General features: G+C 29.7%; 2 protein-coding genes across 6 annotated transcripts in view; one reads left to right on the top strand and one right to left on the bottom strand.

Moving 5' to 3' along the window:
* Window positions 1–9870, bottom strand: part of LOC115884290 (tachykinins) — a 123001-nt gene extending 113131 nt beyond the window's left edge. For all 4 annotated transcript variants that reach the window (XM_030902829.1, XM_030902828.1, XM_030902826.1 and 1 more), the window contains exon 1: window positions 9644–9870. The gene's annotated coding sequence lies outside the window, so the exon portion shown is untranslated. The remainder of the gene's footprint in view (window positions 1–9643) is intronic.
* LOC115884291 (trypsin-like) overlaps window positions 1–20364 on the top strand; it is a 139823-nt gene that overhangs the window by 112043 nt on the left and 7416 nt on the right. For both annotated transcript variants that reach the window (XM_030902831.1, XM_030902830.1), the window contains exon 3: window positions 17686–17963. In XM_030902831.1, coding sequence (XP_030758691.1) covers window positions 17686–17963 — 278 coding nt within the window. The remainder of the gene's footprint in view (window positions 1–17685; window positions 17964–20364) is intronic.

The raw sequence follows: 20364 nt of genomic DNA on the forward strand, positions 1-20364 counted from the left end.
TTTTGAAAATGTTTGTTTTCCTTTTCATAAGTTACTCGGGATTTAAATGGAAGTAGTTTGGATATGGCGTTTGTCGCTATATATCGAATAATAATCGAATATATATATCGAATATCTGTTGGTAATTTTACTCATTTTGTTTTGAGCCATTTCTGGCTCCAATTCAATCAGCAATCGACACGAAAGAGAATTAAAAAATATTGACTCAAAACCAAAGAATATACCTAGCTAGAAAAAGAGTGGACTCTGCCATACTGAAAAATGGTCCTACAGAAGTGGCGCCATCTATTGAGTAGGGCTTGTTTTAAATGGATCGAAGCGCGGGCTTTTTAAATCAGCTTATTTATTGAATTTTACTCTAAAATAATTAAATTTGATTATTAAATCTTATTTTCTACACAAATTCAACAATAGTAATAACAAGTATCGTTGTGATGTGTAAAAAATAAGATTTAACAGTATAATTTATACAATTATTTAATAAAGTTAAAGCCAAACGTGTAAATATTATTTATTATTTAAAGTTTTTATTTATAAGTCAAATATTGGAACATCGTTTATTATAATAAAACAAGACCAACGCAATACGCCCAAAGTTTTGTAAATGGAGTAATTATAAATAGGTACTTAAATGATGGCAAAAATAAAAGACTTATATTATATTTTTAGGGCCACAAACAAAAGGAATTCATAAGGAATTGTCTAATTAAAACACATGTAACAAATTATAGTTTGAAAAACGTTTTGATAATCATCATATAATCATTTAATAATATTATGATTGGCGCTATGACAACGACAATATTTTTTGAGAATTTGACAATAGTATGACAATGGTCGTTGGAAACTATGGAAACTATAAAAAAATTCTGATTTAACGCCATCTGGCAATAACTAGTAGCAACTTCTTAACCTAAAAATTAATTGCACTACCACCTAGCGCCTGAGGCTGGAACTATTTTATTTGATATTTCCGTGGAAACGGTGGAACCGCTTTTGCTATTTCACTTTCCCGCCCCTGCTCAAAACTGACAAGTAAAGAGACAGCTTTATTTATTTGTCAAATTACATAGAAACCAACGCCAACCCAGCACAATATTTTTTCTACTCGTAATAGATTCCTTGAAATAATAATTTCTGAATATTTTTTAAAACGTAAATCGCTATGGAAAAAAATATTGTTTTACATACGACGATAAAATTGCATTATCGTCTGGCGAAATCTTTTCGATCGACGATAAAATACCAAACAAACAACGCTTTATTGTGCAAAAAGTCAAAACAGCTTCATCGACAAAGCACTCACAAACAACAAAATCACAAAAAAATACAAACAACAAAAAATACACAATACAAATAATACAATTCAAAAAAATTTAAGCCTTTAAAATTACAAAAAGAATAAAAAGAATATTTTATCGTCTTGTATAAAAAAATAACTATTAGTAATAATACTAGAAAATTTTATTCGTTTAAAAATAGCGTCAGAACTATTTGTATATTTTATTTAATTACTATATACATTTCTTTGTAATAATAGTTCTCTAAGAGTAAGAGAAAATTGAATTGAATTCAAGATCTACCTACTAGTCAGGCCAAAACAATACTAATCAATTACCTTGATTAGGTACTATTATTAGACTAAATTAGTTGTACAAACCACAATTACAAACACAAATTACACCTCTTGAAGCAAACATCTAAACCTTTTTTTAACTTCCTATTTTAATGAAGATATATCCTTGATAGAAAGTATTTTAACACGTCTGGCTCTTTCATATATCTTTTAGTATGCTCTCTGGAACTGCATGCGGCCCGTCTGGCTGCCGATACCCGTTGCGTTTACTACTGCGCATCGGAAGAAGATCCTATATTTTTTATTAATTTAGTCCTATAAATTCTAGTATTAAATGTAAATCGAACATGTCTCCATAGCGCAGTGCGTAGAGTTTCCGACCACGAACCGATGATTCAGAGTTCAAATCCGGGTCAGGTCAAAGACTTTTTTATTTTATTTTCGTTTAAATTCTGATAGTAAAGTATTAGAAGAAACTAGAATTTAAAGGACTAATAAAAATATAGGATCTTCTTTCAATGCGCAGTAGGGAACGCAACGTTTACCGGCAGCCAGACGGGCCGCATGCTGTTCTAGGGAGCATAGTAAAAGATGTATCAAAGAGCCAGACGTCTTAAAATACTTGTTTTTCCGGCGTTGCTAGCTCTCGTACTATAAGTCTTGGTTTATTTTAGGTAACCAGAGTTTAAATAAATTGTTTTTTGTCATACGCTCCCAAAAACAGCTATTTTACGGACTCATTTCAGTCCGTAAAATGTTTCTTTTTCGGCCTAGGCCGTAAAGGTCGTCATGGCAACCTTTATGGACTAAAATGTCTAAATTCGTTATTTGGTTGTTTTATTTTGTCATTCGAAATTTGTCACAAAATCACATAAAATTATACATATATTTATAATTAAATTATTAAATACTAACAATATCAAAAGCTAAGTTATTTGTTTAAAGTAAGTACCTAGGTACCTATTTAAAAGAGGCTTTTAAATTAAAATATTCTTAAATTACAGTCACAAACAAGACATAATCATGTGGTACATTTTTTGGCCTAAGACAAGCATATTTTCTATACAACTCAACTGGATTGACAACGTTCCCTTCGTTCACCACCGGAAACACTCTTTTGATATTAGTTTTGTATCCGCAAGGGTAACTAAAAGGCAGCTGTTGTCTTTTTTCTATGATGTCTTGCACTCGTAGAGAGTACAATTCTTCTCTTCTACATGCTCCACAAAGGCCAATGACAAGAGCTACCTAAAAATCAAATACAATGGAATAAGAAACCATCTATATATTTTAAAAATCATTATCGCAAACTTACCTTAGTAAGTAAATAAGTTTCATCACTAGCCGTGGCCAAAAAATCACCGATCTCTTTTATGGACAAAACCTTAGACTTTTTAGGCTCGTAACCAACCGAATTCCTCTTCAAAAAAGCAATAAGTTTTGGAAATTTGTCAATATAAATATCTTCTTTAACACTTAACACTGCTCTCAGCATGGAATATTTCGACCAAATTGACGATGGTTTGAATGTTTGTGACTGTAATTTAAGAATATTTTAATTTAAAAAGCCTCTTTTAAATAGGTACCTAGGTACTTACTTTTCGTGGAAATAATTTAGCAATACATCTTCATTTACAACGAATACGCCATTTTGTCTTTCCATTCATTAAAAACATCATATTCTTTCTGGTAAATGGCACGAGACTTCACAGGAAGTAAATCCAACACGATTTCTTTGGCCTTATTAGCAATATGTTCGGGATTTTGGAACATTTTAAAATTGTTGATGAATTTGTGTGATTTTGTGACAAATTTCGAATGACATGTCAAAATGCGATGAAATAAACAAACTCGTTACTAAGATATGAATTTATAAGCCAACTTTTTCAAACATTATAATTTCAAATATGGAAAATTTGCAAATATGCGTTCTAAAAAACTGTAAAAAGCGTATGACAAAAAATAGTGTATGTAACACGTACCTAAATTATGTTTTTTAGGACTCATCTACTATTTCGGACTCGGCTAACGCCTCGTCCGCAAACAGTAATGATTCGTCCTAAAAAACATCATTTTAGGTACTAGTTACATAAATAGCTATTTTTTCTTGTAGACCTTAAAGAGATATATTTATTCGTGCTAAAGTGTGTAGATTAGAGTAGCACGAATTCAAGAAAAAGTTAGGTATATGTATTAGAAAAGTTAAACACCTAGCTCGCGGTTGGTTTTAAAGTTAATGTAAAAAGTTTAAACAACGTTTAGAATAAATTCTACGGTAAAGGTGCAAGAATTAAAAGCTTTTAGAGCTTGGCAAACCGAAATAAAGACATTTTTTTTAATGATATGTAGTTGAAACTGTTAAACATCAAGTAATTTCCTTTCATTTCAAACTCAAGTTTGAGATATTAGACATCGTCTCTTAATTTCAATCTCAATGGAAATAATTTCCTTCCGTTGGTAATTGTACGGCTGAAAACTAATCTCTTCAGATTTAAACTTCAAGCAAGAATACACTTAATATAGAAATTCTGGCAAAGAATATTCATTTAGTGCTTCTATATTAGGAACCTATCTAAGTAAATTCTTGTCAGGTAAAAATTACATTGAACTTGGAAACTTGGGCAGCATATTCTGCAGATAAATATCAGTAAAAAAGTTCGTATAAATGTATGGTCAAAAATGCTTAGTTTCAGAGATACAGGGTGTAGAAATGTAATTTTTATTTCGATTTTTTGTAAATAATTTTTGAAGCAACGTTAATATTTGGACGAAAATTGGTGTCTGGGAATTTTTTGACATGAGAAATTTGATTTTGATGTCAATATTACTCCTACTAGTAGAGGGCGCCACCTACATGTGTTTTAACTGTTTTGGCCGCACCTGTATAAAACTACCGAGCGAAAAAATATAAATCTCTGTGACTTTTTACGTAAAAAATATCTCTTTGTAAAAATCGCTACGAGCAACCGTTCTTAAGATATTTGGAATGGAAATAGTCAAAACATGTCATTATTGACGAAAAATAAACACGCTGAGTTGAATAAATTCGGGAATTTTTTTTTAAATTAATCATAAATTTTTCTGCAAAAATGATGATAAAATAGTTTCTGTTGAACTTTTGGCACAAAAACATTTCAAATTTATGATTTCATGTGTTCAACATGTTTAATTTATGTCAATGATGACAGGTATTGATAATTTCATTTCCAAATATCTCCAGAACCATTACGTGTAGTGATTTTTACCAAGAAACCTTTACTACTTAAAAAGCGTCGTAAATGTATATTTTTTTACTCAGTAGTTCTATACAGGTACGGACGAAAAGTTATTACTCGTCAAACCAGTTAAAAAATGTGTACGTGGCGCCCTCTACTAGTAGGAGTCATATTAACATCAAAATTAAATTTCTCATGTCAAAAAACTTCCAGACACCAATTTTCATCCAAATATTGACGTTACTTCAGAAATTATTTGGAAAAAATCGAAATAAAAATGTAACTTCTACACCCTGTATCTCCGAAACTATTAGGACATACATTTATACGAACTTTTTTACTGAACAAAATTGAGTTTTATGACAAGACTTTTGCACAGGGTTTTGGTACTATGGATATAAAGAGGACAGAGATTTTAGCAATAATTAAAATTTTAATTCATGATATAATAAAGAAATACAGGGTGACGCACCTCATTCGTCTCGGTTGATTATACGAAAACGGAAGGATGTAGAAAAAAAAAATTATGGTTGTATATGTGGGAAGGAATGTGCATAATTTAAAATTATTTTGAAATGTACAGGGTATGTCAGAACAAAGATCCACACCAAAGTTATATTTTAACACTCGGTATTTTATTTCATATTTGGACCCTTGGACACAAAATAAGGCCTTTATTATAAGGGTTAAATATTTTTACAAACTTTGGTTTTTTAGATATTTAAGGTATTTAAATATGCATGCTATAATAAAATAGATTGTACATTACTTTTCAGAATTAATTCTTGTACTGACTTTTAAGCCAAAGAAATAAACTTTACTGAAAAATTTGATTGCTTCGTTTAATGTATACAGGGGTATCAAAAATTGCTGGTCTATTTTAAATATTTATTTTACAAAAAAAACTTTATTAATTCAAATACAACACTCTGTATTTTCTCTAGGGTTTTTTATTTTCAAAATAAAAATTAGTTTATGGACTTTATTTAAATTTATACCAGTTTACTTTTATTTAATTTGCCTACAATAGTTTATTAAATAATAGTTATTAAATATGTATTTATTATTCTATCAAGAAAAAAATATATATAAAATATTTTGAGACGATTTTTATAAAATTAAGATAACTAAAAAAGGTATTATATCAATGACATGATATCAAGTTAAATTTAAATTAATATTATTATTTTTACGTAAAATGTAAAAATAATCATACAGAAAGTTTGGGGCTCTTGGGTTTTACCTTATTAAGTAATTGCTATCAGGTAGTAATTGTTAATTTTAATCAAGTTAAAAATGTCATTTTAACAGAACGTCAACGGTTTCTTGTAGACCACAAAACATCCCCCTTTAGAACTTTTTCTTTAATGGCCATAAGCGGGAGTAAAAGCCCAACCGCCCGAACAAACACTAGAGGCGCCACCGGTCATCAAATGGTGTAAAAATTGCGAAAATTTAATCTTCTAATTTTGACACAAGGGGTCGGGCTTAACTTTTTCAATTTTAATTCAACATTCATTGCTTTCAAACTATATTATTGGACTTTGTTGTATTTTGTAAATGTATAAATGTTTTCTAAGTATAAAGTTGCATTATAGTAATTTAAATTATATTACATACATATTTAAGATTCAAATATTATGACATATATGTCAGTTGCCGTCTAAAATGTCATCTTGATAACAAAAAGTTAGTTATTGTCAAAAGTAGTTAAAACCATGTTAAAATATTAAAATTTAAAAGTTATAATTAGATATTTTATATTATTTCAACAACAAACACATAATAGTACCGCGTAATGTTGATATGCAGGTTCAAAACAGAAAGTGCCGTTATATTTTTCAGTTTTCGTTGTCAGCCGCGGAAATTTCAGTGATTTTAGTGTTGTCGGATATTTTTATTTGTGAAATAGAAATATTGCGTTTGGATTGCAAAACTAAAAGTGGAAGTTTTATTGCAATGTAAGTAAGCGTTTGTCCATTTTATATTTTACTTTTTTCATACCTACGACAAATAAATATGCATATATTGAAATTTAATAATTCGTTTTATTTAAAAAATGTTAGAAAACAAGCTTGTAATCGTGTAATTGACATAATTGTAATGTAATATATTCCATTTAAATGTAATATATTACTTTACAATTAAAAAAATGTAAATTTAAATATATTAAAATATATACAGGCATTAATTGAAATTTTTTGAGTGCGAACAAACACGAGAGGCGCTTTATTATTTACTTTCATTTCTTAACATGACAGACGAAGTTCTAAAGGGGGATGTTTTGTGTTGTAGACGTATCTGTTTTAAAAAAGTAAAGTGTTCTCGAATAGTTGAATTTAAATATTTTAAATAGTTTTTTCTTTATTCTTTGTATTTTTTTTGCTTCCGACGACGGAAGGAGATAACTTTCCGAAACGTTAAGCATTTTTTTCTTTGTTAGGCAAATTTGTATTACTGTAAACGTAACTTCTGACAAGCAGCGTCCGTTTAGGTTTAGCGCAGAAGTGTTTCCAAAAAATAACTATTTTATTTTGTAGATTTTCTTGCAGTGCAGTGGCGAAATACCCATAAAGGATTTTTTTGGATAGCTACTATTACTTCAATTTTAAATAAAGTTAACCTTAATTAAAAATATATTCAAAAGCATCGTTTATTTTTAATAAAGATACTATATTTAAAATAAAGCGAAAATTACCGCTTTGTTAGTTTATTAATTTTTAAATTACTTTTTTAACTCATATTATATTTTCAATGGATAGGGAGGTCTCTTTTACTATTATTGGACATTTTCAAATTAAATTTTTGCCTGGCAGATTTTTCATTGATCTATTTAATATTATTTATAAAACTGTTTTGGAAAAAAAATTATAATTTTTATTATATACACATTTTTTAAATATAAATTTTCTACACAAACTTCCTATATTTAAAGTAAAGTTTTTTGAGTTATGCTAATATAAATTATTTTAAATATACTCGCACGACATGCTTTTTCTAATATGTTATCTTTCGCATGCAAAGGGCTATTGTTCTAAGAAGTTCAATAATGCAGGAACTGGGTTCACTGTTATTTAAGTTTGTCAAAGTGTAACAGAAAGTTACCTTTAATTTAAATATTTTATAGAAAAATTTCTCAAAAATATTATTTTAAATTTTACTTAGGTACTTTGTTTTACTGGGTGCATACTTAAAAAAGCACTGTATGGAAGCTATACAGGATGAGTCTTAAATAGGTGCAAATATTTTTAGGGGTAGGATGTTTCAAGGAACACGTCTATGTTTTTTTTTTCGCGAAAAAAATAGATGCGAATTTTGAATGTTCTAATTTTGTTTAATTTCCAGTTAAAAAATAATATTTTGATAATATGGCAACATAGGTAGCAGATTGAACATATATAAAAAATCTAGTTGTTCTCAAAATGTAGGCACAATTTTTTTTTTATTTTCAAAGTAAAAATAAACTCAGCTATTTTGGACTCATTTGAAAAACGGTCAATAAAAAATATGTTTCTTTTATGGAGATCTACTAGCCCTGAAAATATTTGCTTTTATTTAAGACTCACCCTGTATGTAACACTACCTGCCTAAAATTAGTAGATTTTGTAATATTTCAATTTATTTAAGAAAATGTTAGATTTCAGTTAGGTAAAAAATTGTCGGTAGTACTATTGTTTCTGAAGTTGGTGTACTGAAATTTCGTAAAGGTAGTTTTATAGAGATGAAGAAAACGATATAATATGTAAAGATATTAGAACTAGATGATACAGGGTGTTTAAAACTTATAAGTTTTGACTAAATTAATCAAATTAATTAAGAAGAGTAAATCTGAAAAATTTAGAATAAATCGCAAACTATTAAAAATAAGTACACGACATACTTCATAAGAGTTGAAGAATTTTGTCAAATCTACCAGAAAAAAATATACCTTGTGTGTCATTTAAAAAAATTGGGATTTTTTAATTTTAAACAATAGAAATTCATTGATTTATTTTGAACACCCTGTAACCTCTAACTGAAATATCTTCACATATATTTTTCCTCATCTCTATAAAACTCTTTTACTAAATCTAACAAAAAATCTAACATTTTTTAAATAAATTAAAATTTACAAAATCTACCAATTATACACAATATCAATATAAAAAAGTTATAGAATTTTACGCAAAATATAAAAATAGGGTAATGGTTCATCCGCCACACTTTTTTAAGGCACTGTGTATAGCCAAATTAATTTTCAATTATGTATCTTAATATTCTCTAATTTTTTTTCTATGTAACATTTTTTCGTAATTCTCAAAATAAATGAAAATATAAATTTTACACTATCGTTGACTCACCCTGTACAAAACTAAACAATAATAAGTTCTGTTATAAAATTGAAGAAACTACGAAAAATAGTTTCTTCGTTTTTTTTTTTTTCAAATATAATGCCGTACAATAAACCACACTCAGTATACAGTATGTCCCCAGATTATGTTTAGAAGAGGAAAAACCTTTTTATTGATAACTTTTTTCTTTTGTTTGTTTTAAAATGATATACTTTTTATTTTTCTTCTTATTTTAAAACAAGCAAAAACTTTTAATAAAGAATGAATTTTGTCTCAAAAAATTAATAATAAAAGGAATTCCCTCTTGCAAAGCCAATCAGGGGACATACTGTATAATACAAATAATACGAGTCTATATTATTTAGCTAGAAATTATTAACATCATTTTATTTATAATTAATATTAATAAAATTTATATTTATATATTGCACGCAAAATAATAGAATTAAACACATTTCAATAAATATAATTTTGAAAATTCATTAGTGTCTATAAAGTTTTTTAAAGTTTAAATGACTTACCGATAGATTAATCTTCTAGGGTCTGCCACAAGTCAACCGAAAAAAATCTAATTTTCGTGTAAGAAAATTAAAAACAAAAATTAAAATATTCTTTCTAATTTTTACTGATTTTCCCTCAAAACCAAGTTAGAAAAAAAATTGTTAAAATCTCGCAACTTCTGCAGGTCTTATTAGAATGGAGCACACCACAAACCTGCCGCTTCGGTCTTTATTTCGCAGGTGTTTGAAAGCTTACTAGCGACGCGCCAAAGCTTTGGCAGCTTTAAAGTTGCGCTATCCGACCAATGGAAACGCGTCGCTTTCCGCTACGACCAATGGGAAGGTGTCGGTTAAAAGTTAGCTACGAGTAGGCGAGGAATGTGTAGGATGCGTTTAAGAAAAGTGGAGCTATTTTTTAGCGTAGTTGCATAGAACTGTTTTGAGGATGGACGTCTGCCAAAAATAGAAGATGTGGTAACTGATGAGAGATAACTTAAATCGTCTTAAAATGTTTACTTTTACCTTTAATACAAATAGTTTCATTATTAGTTATAACTGTATTTTTTTCCTCGAAAAAGAATGGTGTCCAGTTAACTTCGATTGATGACATTCACCTAACCACGTAGACAGATAGATAGATAAATCTTTATTAGTTCCAAGTAATACAATTACATAAATTAACCCAAAATGAGTGTGGAACATGTTAACAAAGAACACCCAAGATATTAAAAACACTCACAAATTTACCCTAATATAAATATGATTCCTAAAATACTTTTCTGAAGAGTCTATGTAATGTATTACATATATAGCTATAATGTACTAGTTACAATATTTATATAATTTCAGCAGGGCCGTTCCTGGCGAGCGTGCAGTGCGTGCACGCACGTCAAGGGTCAATCAGTACTTTTTGTAACAAAAAACCGATACGCTTTCTTGCCAATAAACAAATACTTAAACCATCATAGGATGAAGTTTGCTTAGCGTCTTTTTTGCGTTGGCCGAACGAATAAACAAGTCTATAGGGCAATCTGTCGGCAACACATTGATCTCATCTATTTATTTTTCATTTTATTCATTTTATGGAAAGCACTGTTCATTAAAATGTTGTATCCTATCTTATAGGGCTTGTTTCTCTCGACAATTTCCTGTCTCACAATGTACCGTTTGTGTCGGGGAAGGGATCATAGTTTCATAGTTGTCGATTTTCGAAAGAAATCAGTACATGTATATTATTTCGTATATTTTTCATTTTATTGATACTATGGAAAGCACTGTTCATTAAAATGTTGTATCCTATGTTATAGGGCTTGTTTCTCTCTACAATTTCCCGTCTCACAATGTACTGTTTGTGTCGGGGAATGGATCATAGTTTCATAGTTGTCGATTTTCGAAAGAAATCAGTACATGTATATTATTTCGTATATTTTTTATTTTATTGATTTTATGGAAAGCACCGTTCATTAAAATGTTGTATTCTATGTTATAGGACTTGCTTCTCTCTACAATTTCCTGTCTCACAATGTACCGTTTGTGTCCAGGAAGGGTTCATAGTTTTATTGTTGTCGATTTTTGAAAGAAATCAGTACATCTGTATTATTTCCGAATTTTAGTTTATTGTTTTTATGTATTTCATATAAAATGGGTCAGTTTTTTTCTTTAGGGTACTATTTTTGTTACTAAATCTTTGTGGTTTTGTTTATTTTATTTATTTAATAAATGTTTTTATACTTTAATTAGAATAGTTTTTTACATTTCCAATTACATATTGCTCGTTTGTCGCAGAATATAAATTCTTTAAATTTTTGAGATTAAGATTAAAATATATAATTGATTTAAATATAAAAAAGGCGCACCAAAGAATGCTCCATATAGGCGCCAGATACCCCAGGAACGGGCCTGAATTTCAGTAAGAAAATAAATTGAAAACACAATAGTACAAATGAGACTAATAATTTGACATATGAAATGACAGCGATTTTATTTCAAATCCATCGCTGACCCCATTTTTTTTCGATCATATTTTATTTAGTAAGCTTCAATCAGAACCTCGAAATACTGGAATAAGTGGTTTTAATTGAGTTCAAAAGTTGATTGTTGTATGGATACAACTGACTAATCCCAGCTGTTGCTAGGATATTCTATTAATTTTAATTGTGTTTTTTTAACATTGTGAATGATCGTAAACTAAAAAGTATAAATTGTAATTGAAACCACTTATTTATTTCACTAATTGCGAGGTTTTAAAAAGGTTAACAAAGATTATTGAAAAAAATTGTAAATCTAAAATTTTTAAACCATTCATCGGACATAAGCCATAAAATATATATACTTGCAAACAATGGAAAAATTGAACTACAGAACTAAATGATCGCCTAAACGAGAAATAAAAGAGGCTTATAATCCAATCATATATAAATAAATATTTTGCTCAGGTATATATTATGTAGATGTTAGCTATATATGTTCTATTCCTTTGATTTTTGAAGTACAACACCATAAACATAAATCTTGCAAAAAAATATTCCATATACAGACATTTTCAACTTTTTTGTCTCACCACATCAGGTACTGAATGATAACTTTGATTTTATGTAATGTCAGGATATTAGAACAGAATTTTCCATCCTTATTTTCAGTATATTTATTTTGTCTTCTGTACCATATATAGGTCAAAAAATATTTTGAAACTCTCAATTCTCCTAAATCTTCTTGTTTATCCTAGATATTTTTATCAAAAATCTATGCATATGAATTTATGAATTCCCTACTTTTTTAGTACAGAATTTTTTGTCTTTTATGGATTTTCCAGTAATTGCTACTAGCAGGGTATTACAGATATATACCATTGAAAAATTAATACAAAGCTTACATCGTTAAAACATTTTTCTATGTTTTATATCAATTTTTTCAAAGTTAATGAAACATATTGGAAAATCTCCATCCGTACATCAAAAGTCGGGTATTTTTGAACTAAAAACTTCTGTTTATATTTTCTAATTATTTTATGAAAGAAGCTTAACTAATAATAGTGAAATAATTTGCTATTCCGAATCAAATTTTTATAATACTCAAAAATCTAAGAATTTCTAATTTCATCAGATTGAATCATTGTTATGTACATAATCAATTTTTTCTCCGATTATTTACAGGAGAAAAAATAAAACATAATATACGTTTTTGCTCTATCTAAATGAGACTAAACACATCCATTATGATAAAGTTCGAGTGGATACAAATAGATTTCAGATAGTTCATAAATAATCGAACATTTATTTGTAATTTGTGCTTCATTATCTGTGACAGCCGTGCAAACAATCCATACCCATTTTTTCCAGTATTATTTGGAGAGGTTCCAGAAAAATGAATATGATACAAAACAGTTATACATGTACAGGGTGGGTCAAATTCGACGCTTTTAAATGGAAACACCCTTTTCTATAGAAGATAGACGAAAACTAATATCGGTGTCTGGAGCTCAATTTTTGTCAAAAACATGACAGTGAAAACCGCATATCGATATCTGTTACCGTTTCAGAGTTACGGGGTGTTTTTCAAAAATGTGCATTTTTAACAAATCGCTGTAACTTTTTTGCTATGGAAAATTTTGTATTTCTATGAAAACATTTCCAAAGCACCTTTTTACGTAGAATTTAATGGTTTATGTATAATTTTTTTAAAATTAATAATTTAAGAGTTATCAACAGAAAAAATGATTTTTTATTTGGGACACCCTCTATATTTTTAATTAACTGAAAATAATTTAAAATTACCTTTCCAAAAATATAGCACACTTGATATTTTGTTATAATCCCCTTCGAAATACAGAATTTTTAAAAGTTCGCCACTTTTAACTAGTAGGTTTTTGACACCCTATTGATGATATGCCCTTAATGGAACTCGAAAACATATTTTTCCAATAAGACGACGCACCGCCTCCGAACGCTGAAATTATCAACAAATTTTTGCAGCCAAATTCAAGAATAATTGAGTAGCTAACCAAGATCCCAGCCCTTGGCCGTCGAGGCCGCCTGACTTAGTGCCCATGGATCTAATCCTATAGATATATTTGCGGAAGAATAAAGGTTCCTTATTCTTCCGTATAATCTAGACAAGAATTACAAATACTCAGCAGTTATGAGAGGGTATCTTTCACCCCTACTGAGTTAGTGAATTCCGCGAGAAATGTTCAAAAACTGTCCCGTCTGTCCATAACAGAAGACGGTTGATATGTCGAACACCTGTAGCAAAATTTCATGTCTTGGTTTGCTATTTATTTTTATTGTTATTAGATGTAGTTTAAATGTGCTGATGTTGGTTAAATATATTTTAAATTGTTATAAAATTCTGCATCTCTTATAGCAAATATTATTTTCGTTTTAATTGATGCTCACAGCTAGAATTTTTTTGCATTAAAGCCGTTCAAAGCCTACTTATTTAAATCGGGCGAATTTTTATATACTCTATATCTCGAAGAGGAATCGAGCAAAATATCAAGTGTGTTATATTTTTAGAAAGATAATTTTAAATTCTTTTCAATAAATTAAAAATATACAGGGTGTCCCATATAAAAAATCAAATTTTTTGTTGATAATTCTTAAATTATTAATTTAAAAAAAATTATACTTAAACCATTAAATTCTACGTAAAAAGGTGCTTCGGAAATGTTTTCATAAAAATACAAAATTTTCCACAGCAAAAAAATTAGAGCGATTTGTTAAAAATGCATATTTTTGAAAAACACCCCGTAACTCCGAAACGGTAACAGATATCCATATGCGGTTTTCACCATCATGTTTTTGACAAAAATTGAGCTCCAGACACCGATATTAGTTTTTGTCTATCTCCTATAGAAAAGGGTGTTTGCATTTAAAAGCGTCGAATTTGACCCACCCTGTACAGAGTGTTCCTTACATCCAGACACGCAAGTCTATATCCAAAAACATATTTTCTCGAATTTTCAACTACGCCTTTAAAAATCATATTTTAGTCTATATTAGAGTTGAGGGTTGGACCCTTTGGTGTTACACAGCAAAATAAAACACTAAATCACCACAATACACCAAAACACTTTTACTTTTACACTGGACGCGCGTTTCGCTAACCATATTAGCATCATCAGCAGATGATTAAAAACTTAGTCTATATAAAAATAAATTAGAACCTTCTTAAGACCAGCTGGCAGTAGGGGCCACTAAAGAGTAAAGACGAGTACGGGCCAAGGAAATTACGTGCAAGGCTTGGCCTCGCCAAAATTATCATCGTTCAACCTTTTTTGACGCCGTTTTTTCAATCATACCGGTATATATTATAATTCTTCTCAGCAAAGTATTCTGTTCCGTGGTCTCCAAATACTGCTCATACTTGTAATAAATTAAACATTTTGTTTTGTTGTGTAATGTAAAACATGATTTAATTAAAATATTACCCAGATTAATCAAAAAAAAATAAAATAAACATGAAGATAAGATTATAAACCCATAATACAAGAAAACGCACCATGTATACCAATCATGTTTTTCAGAAAAAAATAAAATGGTATAAAAAGATTTAATATAGGCATGAAATTTAAAATACATAATACATTTAGATTTAAATTGACTTAGACAAAGCCTCACAAAGGTAAGGGTGTTTTTTTTATATGGCTACAAAATTTTGTAAGCAAGCAATAATTCCATTTAGACAATATTTAAACATTGAAATATAATTAAAAATGTATTTTGCAAAACTAATATTATTTGCTAATACCTACTTCTAGGACACGAAATAAAATGAAAGAAAAATCTAAAAAAACGATAACTACATGAAAAAAAAATAAAACCAAAAAACTATTATAATAGCAAAAGTTAGAAGAAAAAGATTTGATAGATATTAAAAAAAAAATGTATCAAGGAAAGTTCAAAAATTACTACTTCAATTCTCTAAACCTAGCAACGATTAATAAATTTAAATTTTTACTACAAAAAACAGAAATATATTTCTATTTGGATTAATATAGTTCTTAAACCGCAATATTTATTGATAATTTATTGCATTAAAAATACCAAACGAGGATTACGCGTAAATAGCAAAGATTGAAAGAAAGGGAAATTTGGTCTAAATCCCAAACGACTTGAAGCATTAATATTAAAAATAATAGATTTTGAAAAATTCTTGACTTTGTGGAATATAGAAAGGTCTTAATAAAATTGGGTATAAAAAGAAAAAGGCGACCACGTATAGCTCTGGACGAGAAACCGTTTGTGATGGGCATTAAAATCGAATCACGCGATTCAATTTCTCATACTGAATCGACTCTTACGATTCATTCATTTGAACAAACTACAAATACATTTTACGCTTCACAATATAAATAGTTTTTTTTGTAAATAATTTTTACATCGTTTGCATTCACACATTTCATGATGTTTGTTTAGAGTTTTTGTTCGAGTTTATTGATGCCCTGCTACATAAAAATGCATTCTTCATAATTATGAAGATGGCGTTAAATTACACTTTATTTAATTATTAATTTATCAAATTAGTGTAATAGAACATTTTATTACTAAGATAATTATTACTTCTCTATATTTATATCATTGCTACTACCTACATTACAAACGTTTGGGTACCCAGTAATCAAACTATAATTATAATATTCATTTTTAAGCGAACCATATTGTAAGCAATGAATCAATTCTCACGATTCTTTGAACGAGTCGTAGAAACGAACGAGTCGCATTGTGATCCGATTCATTTTTTACGACTCTCTTTTACGACTCATTTGTTCAAATTTTATGGATCCGTGCTGGCGACGATTCAATTGAACGAACCATATTGTAAGCAATGAATCAATTCTCACCTGTCACTGAACGAACGAGCTGTAGAAATGAACGAGTCGCATTGTGATCCGGTTCAATTTTCACGACTCTTTTTTACGACTCATTTGTTCAAATTTTATTGATCCGTGCCGGCCACGATTCAATTGAACGAACCATATTGTAAGCAATGAAACAATTCTCACCTGTCACTGAACGAACGAGCTGTAGAAATGAACGAGTCGCATTGTGATCCGATTCAATTCTCACCACTCTTTTTTACGACTCGTTCGTTCAAATTTTATGGATCTGTGTTGGCCTGGATTTAATTGAACGAATCATATTCTAAGCACTGAATCAATTCTCGCTATTATTTGAACGAACGAACCGTAGAAACGAACGAATCGCATTGTGATTCGATTCAATTCTTACGACTCGTTCGTTGAAATATTATGGATTCGTGCTGACCACGATTCAGTATTCTAAACGTTGAATCGATTCGCACGATTCATTTTTAATACTCGTTCAAAAGAACGACTCGTTCATTCTTTGCCCACCTTTAGAAACCTGTTGGTAAGAGAAGATCTGGAAGACCTCCAAAAAGATTGAAAAACAGTTGGGAGTCCGCCTCTCAAAAACTCATACAGAGGCAACCTTAAAAATAACAGATCGAAAAATCTCAAATAGGCATAAAAAGGACAATACTTTATCTATAACTTATAATATCTATAGTTTGAGACCGCAAACTGCCCGATTTGCCTGAAATCTTAGCTTGCCGCGCGAAACCAAATAGTCTCTGGACCGTAACACTTATAAAAGGCGCAACTTTAATTTTTCATTCTCTCGCAGTACGAAAATGACTCGCTTTTGCTTGTTTTTGGTTGTTCTTTTTTGGCACCGACCAGCTCAATGTAAGTTATTATTGAAATCTGCATTTCTCTTTGCACAATCCTGTATATTTTAATTAAATAAACTCCAAAAATAAATTTTTAATTTGCATTTATACATAGTATTTCCTGAAGTGGTGAAAAAATTATATTTTTTTTCAAACGTCACAAAAATATTTTTGCGAGGTGATTGACAATATATAAAAGTCATTTTAAGGCCAGACCAAATTAGCTACAGTGTTTCACATTTTTACAGAAGACATAATTAATTCATTACTAAATATTGTTGTGCAACAACTATATTTTGCAATCATAATCATCACCAGATAATTAAAAGTGTCTAAAAAGAGTTTTAAAACACTATCTATATCTATTCTAGGTGGGAAGAACGAGAAGATCCTTCATGGTAAAGTAGTAGACATCACCGATCATCCTCACCAAATAGCTCTGCTCAACACCAAATTCAACAAAATAATTTGCGGAGGGGTCATTGTTAAACCCAGAGTGGTTTTCACTGCTGCCCATTGTACCCATACCCGAGATCTTCAACCCAGAAAGAACCTAGCTGTTCTGGCCGGTGCCAACCATGTTGAAGACGACGATGGAGCCGTGCATCACATCGCAAAAGTGTTCAAACATCCGGATTTCTCATATCACGTGAGTATACAGTAGGGTGACCGTTATTTATTGATCATTTCTCTCACGACGCACGACGCCCTCGAAACAATAACAATAACAATAACAGATCATTGTAAATCCTTAATATTCACAATAAACCTTAGAGATAAAAAAATAATTTTTTTATCTCTATTTTGTTCTCTTGTAGCCATGGTAATTACATATTCTTATACAGAATTGAACGTTTTACAAAAAATGTCTCTCACAATTTTTCGATAAACCTACTCCTTCGAAAGTTATTCACGGTTAAAGTTAACCACTCTGTAAATTCCTAAATTCTTCAGCTTTTAATCAACATTTAATCTATTACTGTAAAATTATACAATTTTGATGGTGTTAACGTTGGGAATTAAGAAATCTTCAAGTCTAATGAAGTTTAAACCATTTAAGCTGATTTAAGAATCTTAAGGTTATTTTAATATTAGACAATTTCAAAATATTTATGCGGTAGAAAACAATATTTTTTCATTAAGTCACCCGTGGGAAATTATAAGCTGGAAAACTTAACAACACCAAGTTTAAGAAGATATCAAATATTCAACCGGAAATTTTGCCGATATCTTTTAGGCAAGTTTCTTTCTATATTGCAGCTCATGTAAACACGCGATGTCTTTTCGCGAAATTGCAATATTTATTTTTAATTTAAAGATGAAGTAGATGGCTTGGTATATGTATATACACAGACATAACAGGGTCTATTCAAGGAAAGGATTATCCCCGAGCAAGGTTCTGTCCAACATATACATGGTATATAGATCTAGATATATTTTAAAGGCCAGAGAATCTATTACAGCACATAATAATTCCTATTTTGTAATCCTAAATAAGATTGTATGTTATTATTGATTATGAAATATAATTTATTATTTATACCTTAAGCACAAATTACCTATAACAGATGCGAAAGAACACCGAATTACGCGTTCAGGTTTCTGTGACCTTCAGAAAGAGTTCATAGACAATCCGCATCAATGTACAGTTTGGGTTATTATTTGTTTGGGTGAAAATAATCTGCACCAATATGTTATCGAGGCATACAAAAAGGTCCACAGACTTCGAGACATACGAAAAATCAAGTCCATTTAGCGTGTATCGCAATTTTCACACCTTAAAAATTAGTTTTTTATAGCTATAGCAACTGTAGCGACTATGAAAAAAAGCTGTGTGATTTTCATAGAAAATAAGGGCACCTGTAATTCATTTGAGAATGTTATAAATCGCTAAAAGAGGTTTCAAATCTCTTGGATTTCTATTAATATTAAATAAATTTTATTAAAAATTGAACTAAAATTGTTAGTATCATTAAAAACAATTCAAATTCAAAAATTGTTTCAGTCAAATTCCCTCATTTAAAGTGAATATTAAAGTAAATATAAATACAGCTCATTCTAAGCTCTACTTATCTTTAAGAAAAATTTAAATCATTGTTGCAATTGGGCCTTAATACCATTTCGAATGAACAATAGTATTAATAATGTACATTATAATAATAATAAATTTTATATCATAGTGTGTATTAAAACTACTAAAACACTTTTAAATTGGTATTATATTAACAACTTTTGTTTTTTAATCCAAAAAAAAGTTACCAATTTTCTCAATCAAAATATTTGTGGTCCTGAAAAGGACCTTCGTTTTCCCATGTTCGTCAAGGTAGGTACAGTACATCTGCTGGATATGTGTCTATGAAAGAAATGCGGACAAAAAACATTTAAATAAACAACAATATATTTTATACGTCGATCTGACGAGTGCGTCACCGCAAATCGCTCCGCCCACTCATTTTATTGGCTACTTGCAAATTTGTTGAATTTTTATTGATGGGACGCGTCGTCTATTTTTTTACGAAAAACATCGAGAGAATATCGTTTCCCCTCTCACGGATACCCCGTAGCTACAGAACGGACAGACGTACTGTAATGGGTAAACGGTAAAAAAACAGGATAATGAAATTTAAAAAATTACAAAAATTGTTCAAAAGTGCCTCCCTCTTGCATTAAACAATAACCCAAACGATCATAAAATCCCCTCCTCACATTGTATAACATATCAGGTGTGACAGTGTCAAAGGCATTAAATATTTTCTGCCTTAACTGCTCCAAGTTTTGAATTTCTTCATGGCCGTAAATTTTAGATTTTATGTACCCCCATAAAAAGAAATCATTCACCGAGAAGTCAGGTGAAATTAAACGTCAGTCTAAACAAAACTGTCATTTTTGAAAACTTGTCAAAATTTGGACACACGCTAAATGGACTTGATTTTCCTATGTCTCGAAGTCTGTGGACTTTTTTCTGTATAATCTCACAGTAATTTAATAGATTGCTCGTCATATTATATCAGCTCGTAGGAGATTAGGAAAAAAAAAAGACATTTATAGTA

This window comes from Sitophilus oryzae, unplaced genomic scaffold (genome assembly GCF_002938485.1).
Source record: "Sitophilus oryzae breed Bouriz unplaced genomic scaffold, Soryzae_2.0 scaffold_227_pilon_pilon, whole genome shotgun sequence".
NCBI lineage: Eukaryota > Metazoa > Arthropoda > Insecta > Coleoptera > Curculionidae > Sitophilus > Sitophilus oryzae.